Source organism: Alosa pseudoharengus, unplaced genomic scaffold (genome assembly GCF_046254945.1).
Source record: "Alosa pseudoharengus isolate Yale_2024_CS ecotype anadromous, Long Island Sound unplaced genomic scaffold, YU_APseudo_1.1 YU_APseudo_1.1_scf_18, whole genome shotgun sequence".
In the NCBI taxonomy this organism is placed as follows: Eukaryota; Metazoa; Chordata; class Actinopteri; order Clupeiformes; family Clupeidae; genus Alosa; species Alosa pseudoharengus.
In genome coordinates, this window is record NW_027468650.1 from 26,118,216 (window position 1) to 26,142,620 (window position 24,405).

A 24,405-nucleotide genomic window follows, 5' to 3' on the forward strand; every position below is an offset into this window, starting at 1 on the left:
ATGCTTGGGCTCGGTTGTCCATAAAAGTGCCGCACCATCAGGATGTTGGGCGCTGATAAGCAGACGAGGCAGACCCTTTAGAGGACAGCAAACAATCAAGACTCACCTTCACAGACAGGTGGGAGGATGGACAGGAGCAAAAACAAAGGACACTATAGCACTCTCTCTCTCTCTTACACTCCTCCTCCACCTGCCTTCTTCCTCTTTTCTCTCACTTAAAAAAGCACCCTCCTCTCTCTCTCTCTTTCTGTCACTTCACTCTCTCACTCTTTCCTTCTCTCTTCACTTTCATTGTGTAGCTTTGTCGGTGTGGGTATAGACGCGGAGCAGAGCTGATGTGCATTTGTCTCACTTTGAGCACGACTGCTAATGGCAAGGGGCCCAGCTAACTAACAACACAAACATCTCCCCCAACAGTACACTCAGACATCTGCCGCAATGAGCCGTAACACAATGAGATATGAAATGGCCTGTGTTCCTTTGAAAGTTATTATGCAGCAATATTTGGCAAGACACTAAACAATAAATTGATTGATCAATATTTGTGTGTGTGTGTGTGTGTGTGTGTGTGTGTGTGTGTGTGTGTGTGTGTCTGATTACCGAGGGATTTTGAAAAGTGCTCTCATTGGATGGAGGTCGGCGAGGGGTGGGTCACCATCCCCCAGCTCGATGACGGTGATGCCGAGAGACCAGACATCACAGCGGGCATCGTATGTGGAGTCCAGCTGCTGCTCACACGCTATGACCTGCAAGACACACACACACACAAACAAGATCACACACACACACAAACAAGATCACACTTTGCACACTGTCAGTGAGACGCATCCCTGCACACACTGCAAATCACCACATGGTCTGTGGTGTTATAAAACACACACAACCCCATGCACCAACACATACCCATGCACACACGAGCAAGCAAGCACACACGCGCGTGCACACACACACACACACACACACACACACACACACACACACACACACACACACACACACACACACACACACACACACACACACACACACACACACACACACACACACACACACACACACCTCCATCTCTAGTTAATCTCTTAATTCCTACAGGACACATTGGGCCAAGTCGAGGCCCCCTACCTGGACAGGAGCTCAACGGAACCATATCTGACAATAGTAAACAAGGTTGTGAGCATGGCCCATCTGGAGCAGCCTCTTACTAAGGAGCACTCCCTGTGCATTTCACAAACCATTTCAGTGCTGGAACATCTCTATGCAGCCCTAACTCAACACATACTGTATATCATTTCTTGACAATGCCAATATTTTCTGAAGAACAGTAATGATGGAGAACAATAAACTGTAGATCATTGAGTAAGAAGGTGCCAAGGGTGGCAACTATTCTCCTTTGGTTGAATACAAAGTCACTGTTTTAGGAGTTATCCTTAAGACAAATCCAGCATACTGCACTTCACACCATGCAAAGTATAAACAAAAATATAACAAATGTAAAATGAATATAAACAAAAAGATCCCCTGTCTAATTTTGCAAACATTCGTGCACAGGAGCATACCTTTGCAAGCAATCAACATCCTGCTTACAATCAATGCAGCTTTTACTGGAGGTTACGTTATGACTCAATCCAATTTAACACCTGACCTCTGAGGGACTACCAGATAGTCAGAAAAGAGAATATGTGAATCTTACACTTAGAGACTGCAGGCACATATTGAAGTCTTACCGATGTCCATTGAAGAGTGTCATTTAGAAGACCTCAAATCTCAATACTCTAAAAAGCACAAGAGCCTGTGTGGTCTTACTCGCAGAAATAGCAGACGCAGGGCTAAAGGCAATCTGGCCTTAGCTGAGGTGACGGGCTACTGTCAAAGTGTTGTGCTTCTACTGTCTGATCCATTGTCTATCTGTGCTAATCCGGCCTGTTCCATGTGATCTTCCACAGGTCTGAAGTGGCCCTAAGGGTGCCCGTGTGGACAGGCTGAGCCAAAGGAACTGGCAAAGCGGGTAATTTGCTGTGATTGGAACGCCTTTATGGAAATCAGTGTTAGATTTTGTGCTGTGGTGAAAGTGCTAAAACACAATGGCTGCCCAAATGACATGCTGATGGCATGCAAAGTCTGGTCAAAGTCAGGTCTGCGGCACAACAACTGGCCCTAGATCAGCCAATTCAAATGAGGGGACTATGTCATGATTTTGACAGTCAAACTAAAGCAAAGGAGTGCCGACACCGTTGCACTTGAATGTGGCACACAGAGTTCCACGAATGATTTGGAAAATAAAGGATTGCAAACATTAGAGGGGTTTGCGAGTCATCAACTGTGTCCCAATTGTAACCTCTAGGGCAGTGCTTGCAAGTCGCACCCATCCTCCATTGGAGACCATAAGCATCTTACGTCTGATCCTAGATCAGTGAGCACAGCCCAGCCAAACAGCGTGAAAGAGAGAGAACCTTACCTCAGGTGCCATCCAGAATGGAGTCCCCACTGACGTGTTCCTCCGCAGACGAGTATTAGTCAGCTGCGCAGACACACCTGTCCAAAAAGAGGTGCAAAAGGCATAAATCAGTGAAGCAACACAAAGACAATTCAAACCTCTGTTGTGGATGTAGTTTGAGGTGGACCCCCCCCAAAAAAAAAAAAAAACTGTATGTGCATATTATAAACAGCTTCTAAGGGGCCTTAAAGGTTGTGTCAGTGATAGCAGGGATACGTCACTTCTGTTGATGTTCAAACAAAACAGAGAGCTAGCTCGCTACTACCTCCCGCTCCCTCCCGTGCAATTACAACTCTCCTAAACACGCATCTCGTCGGTTATTGGTTGAAACACTTTATTTTGCCTTTGAATGGGTTGCCAACCTTGGTTGGTAGCAATTGTTTTTGTGTACAGATCTCGGAGCCTAGGCTGCCCACAGAGACACGTTTTTTTGCCTGCTTATGGGGCAGACAGCTAGCGGATTGTTAGGAAAGATTAGATGAAGGTGATCATTTATGTTTGGGCCTTTTTTGGGTCTGAAATCGCTGATACAACCTTTAATGTAGCACATAAAGCAGCTGTGTATACAAAATGGTGGACATTTAAAGATATCTCAGAAAGAAATTCTTTGATTTTGCCTACAGGCTGTTGGTGGTTAATGTCACCACTGTGCGCATAAACACAAAGTCAGACCTGCCCATATGTGCAGCAGCATAATGACTGTGAGAGTTGTGATAGATCGCAGGCAAATGGCACAAGTGTGTTTGAATTACAAATGGCTGTGTATAGCCTGAGGCCAGCTGCAGAATGAGGCATTATGGGAACTCTGGTTTGAATGAGGACACGACAGCAGCACTTCTTAATTTGTTTGCTTTGACTCAACTGCCAGAGTAATCAGGGATGAGTGGTGCCATGTTCCACTGTCAGCAGTGTGGCTATGGGTGAAACAGAATTCAATTTATGAACAGAATACACTCTATGTTTGAGTACTGTACTAGGATGTTTGAGTCAGTTTGAGTCAGTGATAGTATTCAAAGATCCATGTCTATGTTGTGTGCTTGCCTAGTCCTCATCAGCCCCCCAGTCAACAAGCAATGTGAGGTCAGGGGGCCTAAAAAGCAGAGAGGCACTCTACAGACAAGGCCTCTTTCTCGTGACGGCTTTGCGGCGGAGCTCCGAGCGTGTGTATGTGAGCATCTTGTAAGCATCTTGTGCTGGCACCGTGGCTGTTGCGCAATATGTCAGATGATTCATGTAGCAGAAGGCGCTAGAGACTGTTGTGTGTAAACAGGGGGCTGGGGAAACAGCAGGCTCCGCACAGGCCCCCGAGGGCCCCCGTCTCACTCACTGGGGTCTTCCCAAGCACTCAGCTCCTGTGCATCAATGTCTGTGTGTGCACGCCACACATTTGTCTTGTGTCTGTCTAAGCCAGCAGTAGTCATGGCTGCACATGGCTTTGACTGCATCGCCTCCCGACAGATCACACTGATTAACCACAATGGACCAATCAGATTGGATTAAGAAGGAGCAATCAGCCCTGTCCATGCTGAGGAGGACTGAGCAGGACCCAAACAAAACCTACACTGGCAGGACGGCAGCAGACAGCTAAATACAGCCACTAAACAATGCTCTGATGGCCTTAACTTACTCAAATTAACCATATGGCTTAGAGTAGCTATGTCTGGCAGTGAACAGTGAACATCATACTTGTTCCTATTATAATGCTAGAAAGCTCTCCTGTGGATATAGCAACAATGCTATCGAAATAAGAAACTGGAACAACAAATATGACTCATTTCCATCTCCGTGCTCTTTTTAAATGCATTTAATGAACCTATCAAGCAATGAGTGCTCTCACTGAATTGTGTTGACAGGATGGAGGAAGAGTGGACACATTTAATTGCTTAAGAGGGTAGACACTTAAGAGGGTAGAGAAGGCAGATTTCTCTTAAAGCCCCCTCAACACACACACCCTTCCCCCATCCGTGAGAGGATTTATGAATCATCCACAGATGGAAGATTCTGGAAGGTAGAGGCAGTGAAATGGGATTTTGTTGTTGTTGTTATAGCCAGCATGTTGTCTGCAAAGGTACTAGAGCTGACACAGCTCCAAGCAGTCTCACGCAAACACAGATGTTCTGAAATGCACACACACACACCCGGGCGATGCATAAAAAGACAGGCCAACCCCTGACAACCGTATAATACTGTCTGGGAGCTATCTGCTGTGGGCCTGGTCTAAAAAACAAAACACATATATGACACATACACACATACATGAATACATACATACAGACACATCATATGATACAGTCATCTATAGCATTTATTTATAGCCCCCCCCCCCCCCCCCCCCCCCCACACACACACACACACACACATACACACACGGCCTCACACACAACCCCCTCCCACACAGACACACACAAACAAAAAAGCCTCCTGCGGCCATTCCTCCTTTCCGCTACATTAGTTTGGCTCAGGGCCCCAGGGGCCTGCACTTAATAATCACCAGTGAAAGATAACGCTGCCAATTACAATATTCATGAAGAGATGGCAAGAGCAGCCCCCATCTTCAGTCTCTTCACTCTCCCTTGTTCCTCATTTATTCTCTCTCTATCTCTTTCTTTCTCTCTCACTTTTCAGACAAATTCTCCATATTCTGAGAGCGATGAGTCACTGCAGGGGCTGGCTCACTGTAGCGTGTGTAGTGTAAGCTCCTACATGCGGATAAAGCATCAACTCACGCACACACGCACACACGCAAGCATACATGCACTCACGCACAAACACACACACACACGGGGCATTTATGATGTGGCAAATTCCAAATCCCCCATTTATTTCCCCATAAGCCTATATAACCATAGATGTAAGGAACTATACATGCAGATCTGGAATATATTTACAACACTTATCCATATGCACACAAGCAGTCACACAACCTACAGCACTGCCTAACACAAAAGCAATGGTCTTAGACCACCCCAGTGACTGAGTGGGGCCATCATTATTTACTTGTATTTGCCCCTGTTGAACAAGGACTTAGCCTGTCTGTGATAATAAATATGGCCCCTCTTTCACTTCAGCTTTGACTTTGTTTTGGCAAAGTCCCCTACTTTCTCTGGAGTAAACTTTGCTTTGAAAGTAAATTGGAGCCCCCAAATTGTAACAAACACACAGCTGAAAATACAAGGTCACTGGAGTGAAAACGTTTCCCATCTTTATCCCTCATCATTCTCATCTCTTCTCGCATCTAAGCTATAAATTCACATCCTTGGGATCACCACTTTTCACCCACATTATCACAGACATTTAATAAGCTACAGTTCAGGTTTACATCTCAGGCACTGATAATATCACAGTGGGTGAAAAACAGCTGTTATGTTATCAGTGATCAGTAACTGGACAATCACTCACATGGCATGGGGAAATTGAATAACTATATGATGGAGCTTGTAAGTGCAGGTGCTAGAGGTGATGCTAGAGGTCCTTTCCTGGAGTCTTTATGTTAGCAAGCACTAATTAGTACTAGTAGTCAGGTTTCCCTGCAACATACAGGACACAAGCTTGTAAGGTCTCTTAATAGCTTATTTGTTAAATGTTTCAACTTCAGCACCTATGAATTTTGTAAATGTTTTTTTTTTTAAATACTGCTCAACTTTTAAACAGTGCTTAATATCAACTGATTAAAATACACTTCCAACTGCATGTAAATGTTTGTATGTTTGCTGGAGTCTGTAGCTACATATCATTTCCACTGGCCCTGTCACAGTACAGAAGCCTACTTCAACACTGCAGTGTATCAGGCCCTATGTGATACTAACACAATTGCACACCGTATTCAAATGCTGATAGCTTAGAGTTTAACAGTCCCCTGGGATCAGAGGGTTTAGCAAAGCTCTGAAGAGACTGAATCTACCAACCTCTGCTTGTTCCACTGAAAAAGTCTTCTGGAAGTTTTAAGAAACCTTAAAGTGGGACACCTGCTAATGCCATATTAACTTACTGGCTTCTACCCGCTGTGGGAAAGATACTCTCAGCTAGCAGATAGCGGTTATGTAAAAACGTTACATGGTGGATTTATGCAGATTTCCATACATCACACGTAGTGAGAAAATGTGCAGAATGCCATGTTCAAGACTCAAGAGATGTCCAGACTACAGGAATTAGACAGTCTTATTTCACTCTCAGCAAAATGCCCTTGATGAAAATCCAATGATCCTTGATATTTATGGTTAGGTATATGAAAATGAAAATGCTGTAATTCAGAAGGAAAAAAAATACTCCAACACAAAGACCTGTTGAGGCCATGGATTTTCAAAAGCTGCACCTGGTAGGTGTAAAACTGACATCATTCAGGGCCTATTCATTTCAGGGCAGTTGGAAGCAGTGTAAGTGTGGACACATCTGCTGTGTAGAAAGGGCCGTGTTCCTCTTAGGGGTGTTATCTGTGTGTTTACTGGCAGTAATCTACTAGTTTGCTAAGTGCAGCGCCTCTGTTTTCTGTTGTCTTTGACTTTGCCAGAGACACTTTAACTTTGATGCATGAGTCATCATTTCTTTCTGCCCTCCATTTGCTCTCTCGCTCTCATTCTCATTCTCTCTCTCTCACACACACACTCTTCTCCTCATCCTCCTCTCGTTCACTTGGTCCGTATGTACACCTCCCCTCCCAGAATTCTGCTGACGAACAGTTAGCGGCACTCCGGCTATCTCACTGGGATCCTCTCTGGGCTAATAAAGCGCTACCCAGCCAGCAGTCTCTCTGCTCAGGGGTCCGGAGTTCCCTTTGAAGGGAGCTGGAGGGGTGGGGCAGGAGGAGGGAGTGTCCAAATAGAACACAACAGAACTCATCTCAACTAATCCAGTGACTCAGCCGAGGGCCAGAAGATGCTGCTGGATTTGGCTGCAGTAAATTTGGCAAAGCTGCCAAAAAAATCTTGACACTCTCATTGAAAATGGAGCTCACACACTGAGCAGGTAAAGGAATAAGAAATGTAGCGGGGAGAGAAAAAAAAGGAAACATCATTGCAACCAATTTACTGGACATATCTAAACTTAATTTGGAGTGCAGTGCAAATTCTACAGAAGAGCAGAAGAGGTCCTCCTGGAGAAGATCATAAAATACACTTTCAAAAGAAATTTCTATATAATAAATAATAATAATAATAATAAAAAACGATTTCTTCTCAGCTCTGATGAAAAGAGGTTCTCGTCTCCTCAGCCCACTGAAGGAGAACTCAGTGAGTCACTGTGAGAGTGGAGGCTGCATCACTCCACTTAATAGGACTCGTGTTCTTACATTCGGGTACTTAGGGAGCTTCATTTGGTTAGGAAACAAGAGGGGGGGGGGGGTGCTCTCGCCCCTCTCAGCACCAGCCACATACAGGGACAGAAGCGAGAGCTTTTAATGGAAATGTATTAAGGGCTGTCACATCTCCACACTTTGGTTAATGCATCCTGGCCTTGATAGAGTAGTGGGTGATTAGCATTGGCAACATTTGCTCAGTAATGGCTTGGGCCGTGTTGGGAAATGCAGTTCTGCCCTCTTCGTTATGTGGCAGAAAAATCTGTGACTCCTTTCAATTTGACTATTAATTTCTTGCTGTTGTGTGATGTCCACAAAGACATGCACACAGGAACAAACGCACACACACACACACACACACACACACACACACACACACACACACACACAGACACACACACACAGGAAAGAGATAAACACAAAGTACTTAGCATAACTCACCGAAATCTACCAGCTTGACGCCTCCCTGTGTGGTCAGGAGGATGTTGTTGCCCTTGACGTCACGGTGGATGGTCTTATTGACGTGTAAGTGGTGCAGGCCCTGTAGAGGTGTGACAGTGCGCACGCACACACACACACACACACACACACACACACACACACACACACACACACACACACACACACACACAAACAAACACACACACACACTTTAGACAGTTCCTCAGAGGCCCAATGACTTGCTGGGATAAACAATTATTTTTAAAACGATTAATCTAGCGATTTTTTCCCCCGATGCATCGATTAATCTAACGATTCATTTTTTCAGTCCGATTCGATTTCGATTCGATTCGATTATCTCCCCATTAATTGACTAATAGCAACTTATACATGTTGATTTACATATCTGAATGAAAAAACATGAATTCCTTTGCATTAATAACATTGCAATATATGAATAACATTGCAATATATGTTTATTGCTCTTAAAATTCCAAAATAAAAGACTATACAAGTGCAAAGTAATGCATTCTTAGTCAGAGGTAGCATTCAATAAAGTTCAGTAGTGTATAGGTCTAATTGAGTGCCTCACTTTAAGACGTTCGTGAGGGAACCCTTGCAATTGTAAACACAGTTAAAAGGCTGCTGATGTGTGGATGCAATTCATAACGTAGTTAGTTCAAATAACGGTTCGTACTTCTCCTTGGGACAAGCACTTTTGAGTCTTGGTAAACACTTTTCCATTTACATCGGGATTTTGCAAACATTCAGTGTCAGAGTCAATAAAGTGAGCCCTGCATGAGTAACAAAATTGACAAGCAGCTGTAAGTAAGCATGCTAAACTCGACATCCAAACAGTATTCCAACGTTAGCTTTGAGATACTGCTTGATTGCATAACTTAACTTAGTTTAGTCTCCTCAATGTACTATTTTGTGATAAGACCTTAGCAGAGTTAACTTTAATGCAGCAGTTTTGAGCAGATTTAATAGCAATTTAGCCCACTGTATTCTATGCAGTGCTTCTATGTGGCAACAACAATCCTTCAACAATCGTGAATATTTTGTTAAATGCACATGCAGAGGAGGGGCAGCGGGCTCGTTACGAGAGAGAGCGGGCGGGGCAAGGAAAGGCTGTGTGCATAAAAAGTGCAGCTCAATGAAATTATTTTATCATATCTTTAATTTAAATAGTACAACATAGAACATCAATGTGTGGTGGCCGGTTTTGATTTTGTTGCGCCCAGCCACAGATTAGTCAACGTATGGGAAACACTGAAGGCGTTATGCTTGACGAATCGACGCGCATATTTTGCGTCGACGTAATCGATGACGTCGACGCAAAAAATACGTCGACACAAAATATGCGCGTCGATTCGTCAAGCATAACGCGTGCCGCGTTGTCCCAGCCCTACTTGTGAAGATAAGTCTCAGTGAAAGTACTTTGGGCGGTGTGGAGAAGAAGACACTCCTTATAGTTGTCACCCATACCAATTACGCCCATACCACATACACCCAGTTTGTGTGTGTGTGTGTGTGTGTGTGTGTGTGTGTGTGTGTGTGTGTGTGTGTGTGTGTGTGTGTGTGTGTGTGTGTGTGTGACTGTGACTGTGTGTGAGAGAGTGTGTGTGTGTGTGTGTGTGTGTGTGTGTGTGTGTGTGTGTGTGTGTGTATATAACAAGAGTGAAAAGAGTCTGTTTAAATGGGTCATTAAAAGCTTCGACTCGCTCAATAATACACCGGCTCTTTAGGAGGGAGGTAAACCCATAACAGCTTACCATTAGGGCCTCGTGTATGATGTAGGCAATTATGGGCTCCTCCATCCGGTCACCCCGCTTGAGCAGGCCCTTGGCCAAATCGGTCACGGAGCCGCCATTGCAGAGCTAGAGGGAGACAAAAGAGACAGGATGAATAGGAACAGGAGCGTGGGGGTGGCGTTGGGGGAGGGGGTGGGAGTGGAGGGCGGGGGGGGGTCCTCCTCTTGCCAAGCTACATCTGGCAAATTCACACAGACAATCTGAGACAAAAGGCACTGATAGTAGGCAGCCATTTTTTTCTCTCTGCAGATCTTGACTGAAGCTCCCCTATTGTTGAGTCAGGGGAAACGGCTTTTGTTTCAAAGTGATGACTCAAAGGGTTTCTTCAAAGCCGCGGAGATGCAGCGATGGATGTCCCCACATTTGATTCAATCCCTGGATGTGGAAAATCTTATCTTTTCACAGTCATCCACGGTGGGGTTAAAAAAAAAAAAATCCCCCCGGGAAAATTTTTCATTCTCATAAGACGGATTTGCTCAGCTTTGATGTGACTTAAACTCTGACATAATTAACGATGTGCAAGTCTCTAACCCCCCAATAAAAAAAAAATCTCCCTTGGTGCTATTTTCGTAAATCTCGGGATTAGCTGACAAGATGGATGGATATGTTCTTCTATCTACACTTAATTTCCTTATTTGTACTGTAGACCACCCTATTATAAGAAAAGAGTTCTGGTGTGTGTTTAAAATCCACTACCACCATCACAAACATCATCATCATCATCATCATCATCATCAACAACACACACACACACACACACACACACACACACACACACACACACACACTCACACACACTCACACACAAACACACAGATGGCGTAAGGAATGTATGATGAAGGCAATGTATGTCTGTGTATGTGGTGATTGGTGTGCTTCTTCTGCAGTGTTTTGTCCCTCTCATCATGGCTGCAGGGTGGAGAGCATTTTTCTGAGGTGAAGCGTGGCTCTTTTGTCCTCTGCAAAGCCCTCTCCAAATTACACTAAATTGTCTTGCTTGTTGCCTTGGAAACAACTACACCCCCCTATTTTGTGTCTGTCTGAATCTGACCCCACAAAGAAGATGAACTGAACTGCAGACGAAACTGGGGAATGAGCAGCAGAAAGACCAAAGGTAAGATCTGACAGTTAAAAGAAAGTGGCACTTTTAGTGTAAACACATGTTTCCCTTCTCATTCCTTTCACTGGCAGAGAGCAATAAAATAGAATTTGTCTTTTATAAAAACACATAGCTATGCGGAAAAGGAACACATTTACATTTTGTGAATAAATTGTTTGCTTTTTCTGCACTTGACACATGCCTACATATCTGCCTCATTTTGTTTTATTTAGTATCAAAAATTAAGAGGGGAAAATACAACTGAGTAATTGTGAACATTACTGACTCTTGCATGCTTTAGGGGGAACCTTTCCATTTGCCTAGTTGTGCACAACCCTGGGGTGGAGAACTGTGGAGAAGATATCTGAGAGAGAAGACATATAATTGAGACTGGCAGATGTAGCACTTTGAGAATTCAATAGGTCTCCTGTCGAGATTTCTTTCCAAACAAATTGCACAATGCATTTTGTCAAAAAACACAAAAAGTAAACCAAACACTAAACAAACACATACAAAAAAAAATATCTCATCAGCCATCCGTCACACCAACCATGAGAGATGCTCATTAAGCCTAGCATGGTGTAGTACAAGGTGATTTGGGCAATTAAGGTAGCATGGCATTTGCTCCCGAATTAGCGCTGAGGGAACAAACGTGTGTAGAAGGGTGATGGGTAGGGGTGGGCTTCCTTGTCAAGTATTCCCAAAGACACCAGGCCTATGTCTGGGAGTTGATTAGCATTCTGCCTAGAGGGTCGTGTGCCACTGTAAAAGTTGTTTCTGCCTCCCCTCGCACTCCCCCTGTCTGGGCCGTTTACAGACGTTAATTGAGCTAACCACGGGGAGCAGCAAATTGCCTGTTCCACTAACAGCTGACACGGCACCCTTTCAGAGAGCTAGCACATGACTGGGACATTTTCTCGACTCTCCTGAAGGGGAGTCTGAGTTTGCAAAGTGTTTGGGTAATTTGGTTTTCTAATTTCAGTGCTCTTTTCTCGGGATCTAGTATTAATATGCCAATGAAAGATAGTTCGCCTCATCGTCATTTAATTATTCTTATATAACGACATGCACAAAGTGAGGAGTGAGCAAACAGGAGGTTGGTGAAGATTAGACGGAAAGCATAAGCACATCTGGGGGCAGAGGATCAAAGTGTGACAAGCTTCATCAGTGTGTAATACTAAATGTGTCAGTACTTGCTGCCAACTGAAGGGAAGCCTACTGCAGACAAACAAACTAAAACCGGAACAGAGAAACAAACAAACTCGTATGTACACACAGAGAGACAGAGAGACATAAACATACAAAACGCCCAGAGAGCGCAGAGAGCTGCAAATGTGCCCATCTAGTCCAGGCCCACAGCCCATGCATTCATTTGCCATCACTGCTCACATCACTCTCCAGATCACCTGTCATCATTAAGTTACCGTGCTGACAGGAGGAGAAAACGAGTGAGGGAGAGAGAGAAGGAGACAGACAGAGAGCAATAGAGAGAGAGAGAGAAAGGAAGAAAGGGAAAGAGAGAGAGAGCTCAGTTTCAAAAAGAGAGTGACTCGGTGCCTCAGCATCAGTCAAAGTCAGACCCAAGGCTCTTAAACACATAGGAGGGAAAGCCTCAGACATCACCATTAATAAAAGCCAGGGGAGTTAGCAAAAGTGCTGCTGGACACGTGGGTCAAAGCCTGCAAATGTGATGCAGCCATGGCAAAGCACACACGCTTGTGTCGCCCTCAACCATCTCCATAATCATCCCTGAACACTGACACTGCTGTATGAAAATAAATAAATGTGAATTAAAATAGGAGTGTTGTATAACTCTCTCAGCTCTACAGAAGTGGCACTGTTACAGTAAGCTGAACTCACGCTGAACTTCTCTCACACTGATCTTTACTGTAGGGCAGCAGGGGGAAGTGAGCCTGACCGGTGCACTGGTGTGGAGTGTGTGTGTGTGTGTGGAGTGTGTGTGTGTGGAGTGTGAGTGTGTGTGTGTGTGAGTGAGTGTGTGTGTGTGTGTGTGTGTGTGTCGCGTGAACCTTGGCACCAGGTCCATCGCTGCAGCGTGCTCGTCACTGATGCGAGAGTGCCAGGCTTGAGTCCCAGCTGTCTCTGCTCACTCTCTCGATGCTTTGGCGCAGTGCTTCAGTCGGTGCCAGCAAGAGATTTGGTGGCAATTTCAGTGAGGATTCTGACATCACTGGAGGCGGCCCATGTTTGTTTCTGCTTTTCTAGCTCAATTCCAGCTGAAGTATCATGAGGCAGGAAATAGGAGTTTGAGAATGTGTGTATGTCTGTTTGTTTTGTTTGTGTGTGTGTGTGTGTGTGTGTGTGTGTGTGTGTACAGGGCCGAGACTGAGAAACAGCAGGAGAGCATGGCCATTATTATTTCGTGACTAACGGATGCAAATTTGTTCATTGGCCTTATACTGTTCCTGCTCACATGCAGGCGAAGCATGTGTATGTTCCTGTGCGCCTAGCAAGCACGTGTGCTGTGCGCACACAAAAATGGCAGTCCTCTCTCGCGCGCTTGCTGCGATGGGCTTATTTCCAGACATTCACGCTCATCAGCCCCGATTAGCTCCCGGAGACGTGGCATGCCGTTAATGTCAGCCCACGACATGGCATCAACATAATTCCATCCATACAGTACAGTCAGAGGAGACTCAAGACTAATGCTTCACGCTGGTGCTATTTTCTCCCTCTCTATCCTCCTCTCTCCCCCGTCATAATCTATCAGTCTATGTATGTTACTCTCTCTCTCTCAATTATCTTTTTCTTTTTCAGTCTCTCTCTCAATCTTCTCTTCCTTTATCTTAGTTTCTTTCTCTTCATCCCCCTCCTTCACTTTCTCCCTCTTTCACCCACCCACCCCCCTCCCCTCCCCTCCTCAGCAGCTTTTGCCTCACGGGTTCTCAAAGCTGCATTTGCTAGCAGGAGAATCACTCAGTCGTCCGCAGTCACGACTCACAGGACTGCTGCTGGGATCCATCTGCGACGACAAGCCTTCAATAAGGCTTTTGTGAACCACCTTTGTGAACCACTTTCAAAAGGAGGCAACCAAACGCCAATAAGATCGTTCATTGACACCGACATCAAGGTCAGCACCCAAATTACCTCCGAGAGGGTGTCCACTTCCGGAGAAACTGAATGCTCTTTTGCACTGATGATTCTAATTGGCTGTGAACATGGTGTTCCTCTGCCCAGAAGTCCTGAGTCCTGAAGATCAAAGAGCATCAGATCACAGAGCCTCAAAGATGAAGGGATCTTAGTCAAAGATGCTCTACTAACCTTCTCTGGCTTGGTCTCTGACACCTGTGGTCTTTTTTCGACACACATACATTTGCATAGTTTATTTGACAGGTGCAGTACAGTGCATGCTGTCACCGTGTCACACCAAAAACAAAATGGATGCATTCTCCATCCGTCCAGTACTTTTAACAAGTTAACATGGGGCGGTCTTTGGAGGAGAATGGATATTAGTTGGCTTTTGTAGTTGATACTGTGCTCTCTGCCCAAATCTTATTCATCTTATTCTGTGTTTGTGTTTGTGTGGCCTTTTGCAAGTTGTGTGTGTGTGTGTGTGTGTGTGTGTGTGCTGCTGTCTTTGAGTGACAACACGTGTACCAACATCTGATGATGTTTGTGTGTGTGTGTGTGTGTGTGTGTGTGTGTGTGTGTGTGTGTGTGTGTGTGTGTGTGTGTGTGTGTGTGTGTGTGTTTGTGTGTGTGTGTGTGTGTGAGAGAGAGAGAGAGTGTCTGTGCCTGTCTGGTTGTGTGTTACACAGGCTTCTTAGAGAGAGCAGCTCCCTTTGTCTGAATGACCTTATCATTTACACCCCGGTGTTGTGAGAGGTGTCTGATTTCTTAAGACATGAAAAGCCTTGACAAACAATGGCATTTTAGACCTCATTGTCAATTAATGATAGCACGACTGAGATGACCCGGACTAAGAAGTGCACAAAAGACATGCGAGTGCAGGGAACACATGCCAACAAACATGAGCTACAAGAGACAAATCAGAAAATGCTCAAAGTCTAATAATAGCTGTATCTGTAATGTGATATCACTATAGATCTAGATGTCAGGCTTAATGAAACCCAAAATGAAGAATATTTTAGTCAGCTCATTGCCTAGTACAACCTCTTATTACTTCATATACTGTACTTCTAGATAATTAACAAATGAGTTGCGTTATTACTTAAGAATAGCTGAGCTCAACTATAGATTCAGATTATCATGTTCTGTGCCATCCAGAACATTATTCATACTCTCTTGTACTCTGTAATAAAACAAAATAGAATGTCAAAAGTTCCTCTATGTGATGCTGTTTTCATCCCCTGTGGCGTGAGACACAGACCGGTCAGTTAACAGGGAATTGATTTCCACAAAGTGGCACGGAATCCCAATTAATCTGCGAGTCCATTGTTGGAGTCGACAAAGCAAAACTGTGACCTGATGGAATAGATTGAGGGGAGTGATTTCAGCGGTTCATTACTCAAACACTAAAAACAAAAGCAGCCTCCGCTGAATAAAGGTGTCAGGTCATACCACAATCAAGAGGTGATATTTCATACAACCAGCTCAATAATACATGGCCAGTGGCCACACAGTACTAGTGAGTGAATGAACTTAACCAAAGAGGACACGTGGTTTGAAAACAACACATCTTCAATATAATAAAGATCTCTGATCTGACTTTACACACACATAGAACATACAGAATATACCGGTACATTACATTCAGTCTCTCAGCACTTTTTAAGGCAATATTATGCTAACATTTAATGCATAATTAAGATTATAAAACTTGACCTAAACATTTAATTAGCATACAGCAAAAACTGTGTACTTTTGTCCCCATAGCCTACATATTCTCCTCTTAGTAGATTATAAAAATTAGCAAAAGCTTGCTGTAACAAAACACACAACAATTTTCACCCATAAGAAGGCAAGAAAACATAGCCTTTAAAAACAGTATTTTTGATATGCAGCGAAATTAATGACCAAAACTAATGAGGCATGCATGCAGACAAAAAAGCCATTAGTTTCTTTAATAGACCAATAGTTCAATAAAAAAAGTTAGATAAATACACAGGCTTGAGTTGGAGCAAGACTAGCATTCTCATTAGTTACATGCACACAAATTAAACCGAAACCCACTTCCTGTGAGCCCACTTAAAGTGGGGAACCAAAGTGCAGTTGGCCCTTAAAGCTGAAACAGGGACTGTCGTTTCTGAACTGTAATTGGGCTCTTTCATGGGTTCTTGTTGAGGATGGGCGATATGGACGTGAAAACAAGAGAGCCACTAAAAGGACAGAGGGTGACGAGGAGACAGATGAAAGCCTCTCTTCCCTGCCTCCCTCCCTCCTTTCAGACTGCTGATTATAAACAGCAGCACAAAAGGAGAGGATAGGGGACAGCCTGGACCTGGGCTGATGAGGTGTGTGTGTGTGTGTGTGTGTGTGTGTGTGTGTGTGTGTGTGTGTGTGTGTGTGTGTGTGTGTGTGTGCGCGCGTGCACATGTTTGAGTGTGAGTGTGAGTGTGTGTGTGTGTGTGTGTGTGTGTGTGTGTGTGTGTGTGTGTGTGTGCTTGCGTGGGCGTGTGGGCACAATTTGCGCGAGTCCTCTTGGTAATCAGAGGTCGAGCGCCTCCGAGGAGGCCTTCCTCTGAACTTTTTTGTTTTTTTTTTAAAAATCAAATATATAAAACACAAAGAAGAAAAAGAAGAAAGTAACTCCAAATTACAGTTCAGAAAATGATGAACAGTAACCATGGCAATCTTCCTTTCTCCCTCTGTCCCCACCCCCCACCCCCCCTTGAGCCCTTTGGCACTCTCCACGTACGTAAACTGTTCCCTGAAAAGCCCGGAGGTGGCAGTGGTGCTGGGGAGGTGGAGGTGGAGGTGGAGGGGTGGTGGTGGTGGTGGTGGTGTGTATGGCAGAGGCTGCTGCTCCTCCAGCTCAAGGATTAGCTCCGCATTTGGATTGCCGAGTGGGGATTTTTGCATGGGGAGCGGGGTGGATGTATAAGCGTGTGTGTGTGTGTGTGTGTGTGTGTGTGTGTGTGTGTGTGTGTGTGGGTAGGGGAGTTTTGCAAACACAAATAAGAAACAGTGAGGGGAGCGTGCCGCACATAAAGACTCGGCTGGCCGAGCTCTTCCCACTTGGGGAAAATCACTTAGAGAGAGTGCATTCACACAGGGGGTTAGTGTGGGCCCTGAGAGCACAGAGAGAGGATCCGGAAAATGTTCTGACTCATTTATGGCATATAAATGTATGTACCGGTATGAATAAAATATTATGCTACATTGTGTGTGCATCCAACAGTGAGAACAGTTCTCCCAAAACTGTGACCCAGGACCTCTTCCTGACCAAGAGACACCTGGACTGCTGCTGGACACCTGCTAATAATAGCATACTGAAGCTGACCAACAACCATGTGTGGAACAGACAGAACCTTTTTCTTGGTCCCACAAATTACCACAAAAAGAACTCTACTTCCCATAATCCTACTCACACATGCTAGTGTCAGCTCAGAGTTTGACTCAGAGTCAGAGGAGGAAGCCTTCTCAGTTATACACTCACACGGGTCAGTGTCGCAAACTTTAGTGCCACTGACCACAAAGAAACGTAAGAACACCACCACCTGTGGTGCGATGACACTCTTAGGGCATGAATGTAGGCCTGTTATATAAAGACCTGACTGATGTCAATAGAGGATGATGTCACTGTACACACACTCTGACTTGCATGTGTTTAGAGACCTAAACACACACACACACACACACACACACACACACAGATGCATGGAAAATAATCAACGACCACAAGTGACACCTAACCCTCAGGCTTGTCCTCCATCTCCTCCTGACCGTACCGTGACAGTGACGGGCATTCTGTTTACACCTTAATCAGATCTTTCGCCCCGGCCTATTCCTCACTTATTTAAGAGGACGCCGTTAAAGAACAAGCCAAGAAAACCTTTTTCCACCACTCTTCTCCACAACCCACACACTGATCTGACACAGACTGACCTCCAGCATGCTGCTGTCAAGCACCTGACATTTCAGAGGTCTCGCCAGGGGAGAGTGAGGGAACGAGGCTGTGGTTCTGGGGCAATGCTGCTGTCTAACCATGTGTGAAAGAAGACTGAGAGTGCTACCCTTGAACTTTACGGAAAAATACCACCGCTTTAAATGCAAAGTGTGTCCTATGCTTTTTGATTTTCGTTGATGGAAAAGAAATGTTGAGAGTGAGAAAGGATAATAAAAAAATAACAAGCTTTGCTTTTCGTTCTATTTGATGTGAGGAATAATGGTTGTTTGAGGAAATAGAATTTTCTCAACTGAACTGGATTGACTCAACTGAAGCAACTGGTGCTATCCATTTACTAACCTGGAACTAACCTGTATTAACTGTAGTGCAGACCAAGTGTTGATTACACATTAGTCATATCTCCATATCACAAGGCCAAACATATCTGAGGTTTATTCATTCTAATCAAGCTCATACAAAAGTTCATTCATATTTTTAAATAAAATTTAACAAACTATGTCTGTTTGGTCTACAATGTTGACTTATACACTGTGTGCAGCCAACTGCCTACTGCACCATGAAAAGACTATCGAGGGATACTAATGTGAAAGCTTACAGCTTAGCCAAAGCCCTACTAAGCTAAAAGTTTTTAATGTCACACAACATTCATTATTCTATCCCTGCAAACACCAGCTAATCGACCCAAACCACTCAGGCCCCATAGGGCAGGCAGGCCCTACTCTGACACCTGACCTAAGAGGTGGGAGTCTAAAAGGGGATATGGAGATAGACCGGACAAACAAATCCGCATTTTGCCTCACCCAGCAGGCAGCGAGTTACTGAGTTCAATCCCCCTCCTGCTACCTCATCTTCAGCACAGGGGGTGTGGACCCACCGAGGTGGCTAAGACAGTTATGTAACACACACACACACACACACACACACACACACACACAAACACACACACAAACACACACACAAACACAAACACACACACACACACACACACACACACACACACACACACACACACACACACACACACACACGCACACACAGGCTGGTCGAATAGACTAAAAGAGGGATTACAGGTGTGTGGAGTGAGTAAAAGGCTCAGTATGTGTGCTCCAGCAAAAAGACTGATACGGCCTTATTTCCTAGTCACACAGACTGATGCGTGGCCTCAATCCAATAGCCTCATTTCATTCTATCAGCATCAAAGCATCTGCAGCCTGCATCCTGGTTGCACGATTTGGGGAAAATATCTAATTGCGATTTTTCTGACAGATTTTGCAATTGCGATTGGCTTTGCGAGATCACTAGACAGATGTGTTAAATTAACATTGTTACAGGTCAAAACCAGGAAACCAGCAAGATGGTTAAAGAATAAAAAAAAATGTTTGCTTACCTCCAGAGCAAGCCAGAGCTGGTCTCCGTTTTTGACATCCTTCTTGTAGAACATCCCAAAAAACTTGACAACGTTGGCATGATCAGAGAGAGCCTTGAGGATGTTGTACTCAGCTTCAATCTCTTCATCAATATCCTGCAAACAGCAAGCCAACAGGCAGAGGAAAGGGTTTCTCCTTAGTTGAGACAGACTCTATAGACATGTTGATGGCAGGCAAAGTTTATCCAGAGATAATAAGGAAATCAGAAAAGAGAGGGAAGATGACATAGATCCCAACTTAAAGCATAACTCTGAGTAAAAACATTTACGTTCAGACTTTTGATTGAGAGCAAAATTATGTTAATTGGTGGAGTTTTGAGTAAGACCGTTTTTTGCTTTAACACTGAATGAATTTATAGTGAAAGCTAAGGGGGCACTGACCTATTTATACCACTGAAAATGCTCAAAATATAATTACACTTCTGTGGTAGTGTGGTGAAGGAGGTCCCAACAGACAAACCAAAGTATTGTAAACTCTGAAAGTGTACAGAGAGGTTATAACAAGACCTGTATCTGAAGGAAGCAAATTGCATGGCTTTGTGTTCCGGTAGCGTCAAATCAGCGGGCGCGTTCCATCTTGCAGTGCTGCACAGATCTGGCTGAATCTTACAATACAAATATGCCTTACATTCAGCCAGATCCACACAACGCTGGGAGAAGTCAAACGCACCCACTGATTTGACGCTACTTGAACACGAAGCCAGGCAATTTGCTTCCTTCAGATACAGGTGTTGTATCAGCTGGTGTCTGTGGGCAAAGGACAGTAAGTGTCTGTGCACTTGTCGTTGCCTATGTGTGGAGGCCTTAAGACATACATACTGTATCCCTAATGAGAATCTGTAGGACATTTCATGTAAACACTAGACAATGAGTGTTCGTTTAGGCATCAACTTGAAACAGAAGAGAAACTTGGTACACATGTACAGTTTCTTATCACATAAACCGTGACATACACAAACAGAGCATTGATATCTTTTGTAACTGAGCCTTGCTGTTCAATGAGTGGGTCCATAACATTAGCATAATCAATGGAAAATGCCCCCCTGCTTCTTATGTGTTGTGTTCTGAGATGATAAAACAAGCTACATGCTATCAGCTAGCACAAGCCCTAACTCTGAATCCATCCATTAAAAACAAAGCTTTCCACATGCCCCGTAATAAAAAGACTGGGAACAGTCCTCTCTGGTCTGTTTGGTTATGGTTCTGTTTGTCATTCAAGTGTGTTTTGACCTTTAACAGACAATTTTCATTTAGAGCACTAGAAAATGTACCAGCTGAATATGGACTACAGAGTCAAGTGTGCTTCTCAATAGGTCTGCACATCTATTTTCAATGGCTTTGACAAACAGGATTTGTTTTTATTTCCACTTCTGGAATTAGGAGCAAATAAAAAAACACATCACATAAAATGAAATGCCCCATTTTTCTTGCTGCATATACAGCATTAGTATGCTTAATCTCAAAGGATAAGACAAAGTTTGATAACAGACATTAGATGTCCCCTATTTTTGGAGCAGATCGGAGCACTTTGGTTGACTCCTCTGACAGAGACCCTAATGAATACAAATGGCAATACCTCCCCAGCGCTTCCCTGTCATGATTAAATTGTGCCTGCAGTGTCTTATATGGATGGGACCCTATATTATCTCTTCTGTCCTCCAGAAAGAAAGACAGAAAGAAAAGCACCATAAGTTGACGGAGTGAGGGGATAGAGAGAGATACAGAACAAAAAGTAAGTACAAAGAAATAAGAGGGCAAGACACTGAGAGTGAAAGAAATCAGAATATTGGAACAAGGCAGCGAGACTGAACAAGACAGACGACACATAATTCAGACGCTGTCAGACATTTTCAGACCAAATAACAATTCATCAGGACTGATAAATCTCCATCACCACTCTCCAACTAAACTTCTGAATTCAGATCTAACATAAGAACAACTTATTGTGTTGTACAACAATTTATGATGACTCTGACAAGTCATCTTAAGTCCAGTTTCACAGTCAAACTTTCAACCAGAATTAGGCATAAGTCATACTAGGCATAATACATTTGGAGGATTTTTTAGTTTAATAGATTCAAGAAATGCAAAGAAAATCTTTACAGACTCCAAGAATTCTCTGTGTCACCATCAGTGTCATGGAAGGAGGTGCAGGAGGTGTATTTTATTGTCATCCTATGGTTGCTGAGTGACATTCGAAGTTGACGGTCATATTGAAATTTGCAGTGGTCAGTTAGGTGGAAAGTGAAAGTTGGCTACTTTGGACCATAATTGTATAATACCTCTTTAACATCTCAGATCATCTTACATCTGATCCATTCAAAACAAAACACTGACTTGCTTTCTGGCTCTTTTTGAGTAACAACAATAAAAGACATGCTGTGACCCAGAGTAAAGTAAATGGCAAGTCACTCTTTCTAATCTGTTCTTGGAACAGACAACAAACACAAACACATAAACAAAGCCACACACACACACACACACACACACTACAGACAAGAGAAAGAGAGAGAGAGAGAGAGAGAGAGAGAGAGAGAGAGAGAGAAAGAGAAAGAGTAAGAGTAAGAGTAAGAGATAGAGCTAAACTATGTCTTACATGAATGGGATCCAGTATTTTGACAGCTGCCTTGCTTCCATTCTTCTTGTTGAGCACTTTATAAACTTTGCCATAGGTCCCTTTCCCGATGGTTTCAATAATCTCCCAGGTGTCTGAGGGATCGGGAAAGTTGTCAAAGACAATGGATTTCCCCGATTGTGGAAACATTTTATGGAGGGATCTCCTGGAAACAACAAACACACCACATTCAAAATCACGACACACCATCAGCAAACATTACAGCTTGACACCTAAAAATTCATCCTGGCATCTACCTCCATATCACTCCTAAAGCACTTTCAAATCGGCACGGGGTCACATGCATTCATTGTGTGACCTTCCAGAATTTTTTCTCACGACTAGCATAGAGTATTTGTATATTCACATTGCTTAAGAGATATGTGGCATTCCCTCAAGGATTAGGGCTCACATAATCAACTCAGGCAGCTCACCAACCAGCAAATCACAGAGGCTTCAAAAGGTGCAATATATGACCCTAGAGAAAGATCACAATAATGCTTGTGGTGGAAATGTATTAAAATATAAAGTGCAACTTTGTAGTAGTCAGTCCACAATTTAAGATATACAGGTACCGTATATCGATGTTTTTTAATACTTCAAAATAACATTTTATAAATGAACCTTACATTTTTCACTAGCCATAGGTGTGTAGATTTGAACAAAATCTGGTTTGGTTCTTACTAGGGCTTTTACTGCATGAAATATCCGATTTTGTTTACCACGCTCGGAGGTTAGTGCTGGCCTAGTGGGTCGCCTATTTCCGACCTTTCTCATGGCACATCAACAGTTAGGCCGAGAATTCTCGTCGCAAATCAAAATTCCACTGGAGCTCCAAGCGGATTTGTACACGCAGCCTTACAACACTGTTTACAGCTCTTTGAGTCACGGTAAAATTACATTTTTGGTACATAGCTAATTTAGATACAATTATGGTTTGGGTGCTTGCGTTTCTTTAGGAATCTGCCGTCTTGGTTTGTACAGAAATGAATATTAAGTGACACATACCCGTAAGAGGTCGGAAATACGGGACGGTCAGTAATAGGTGACGTTCCGATAAGGATATGAGTTTGGATTTTGGCTAATCCTGTACTTAGCCATTTAGTATTAGCTGGTAGTCATATAAATGTACAATATGTCCAAAAGAAGACTGGGAATACAATAGCTGAGTAGACAACTCATTTAGACAACGTCAAATTTAGCAATTAGGTAGAAATGGGTTAAGTCAGTAAATGACTGAGTGAGGGAGGGAGGGAGGGAGGGATGAGGGAGTGAGGCCAAAGGGGCTGAAAGTCCTTATTGTGGCTTTGTGGAGGTCACATGGTGGTTTCCTTGGCTTGCATGGACATCAAAACAAAGTCCCACTTAGCTTAGAGAAAAGAGGTGGTGTAGTGCCAGGTTTGGGAAGGTAAATCCAGCCTAGAGATTCTAGGCTCTGCCTCTGTGTGTGTGTGTGTGTGTGTGTGTGTGTATGTGTGGGCCACCACACTCTTTAACTATTACACACTCATTGAAAATCACATGCTAGAGTATTGTAAGACATGAAATATTACACAAAGAATTTCATGAACCTACACCCCACAGTCAAATGTACTCTATTACGTAAATACACACACACACACACACACACACACACATACACACACACACACACAAAACCAAATCATTCTATCTGAGACAGAAACATCAAAGAATTGTCAGAGAAGACTGGACCAATGCCAGTGAGATTACATTGCCTTTAGGCATGCATATTTGCCAATCACTAGACGACGTCACCTATTTCTGCCACTTTTGGAATCTCACAGTTTAGTATTTAATTTCTACACACTACTACACACTACTTCTATCCACGTGTGATATGCTGCATTTCTTCATCCTGGCTTCCCTCCTGCTGTCTAATCACCACGGCCAAGGTTGCCAAGTAACCTTGTATGAAAGGATCCGGAGCAAGCAGCATGGGGATCCTATGAGGTGCCAAAGCCTTGGGACACAAATAATACCACTGACTGCTACATAAGAGCGCTCTGGTGTAAACCCTTTAAACCAGTCACAGGACCATGCTGGGCCATGCTGGCTATTAGATAACAGTGAGGTTAAGGAGGGGTGCGCTCCAATTCAATGAGGTTTCCCCTGATAAAATCCAGGGGGCACATACTGCTTTATGTACCAAGACTAA

At 43.8% G+C, this 24,405-nt stretch overlaps 1 protein-coding gene across 1 annotated transcript in view; it reads right to left on the minus strand.

The window, feature by feature from the left end:
• myo3a (myosin IIIA) overlaps positions 1-22,388 on the minus strand; it is a 58,296-nt gene extending 35,908 nt beyond the window's left edge. Inside the window, exons 1-6 of the mRNA XM_076291163.1 lie at positions 22,212-22,388; positions 19,577-19,711; positions 10,001-10,105; positions 8,226-8,325; positions 2,456-2,532; positions 601-746 (exon numbers count right to left, since the gene is read on the minus strand). Of these exons, the coding sequence (XP_076147278.1) occupies positions 601-746; positions 2,456-2,532; positions 8,226-8,325; positions 10,001-10,105; positions 19,577-19,711; positions 22,212-22,379 (731 nt within the window). The 5' untranslated portion in view covers positions 22,380-22,388. The remainder of the gene's footprint in view (positions 1-600; positions 747-2,455; positions 2,533-8,225; positions 8,326-10,000; positions 10,106-19,576; positions 19,712-22,211) is intronic.
• Between the last annotated feature and the right edge of the window lie 2,017 nt (positions 22,389-24,405).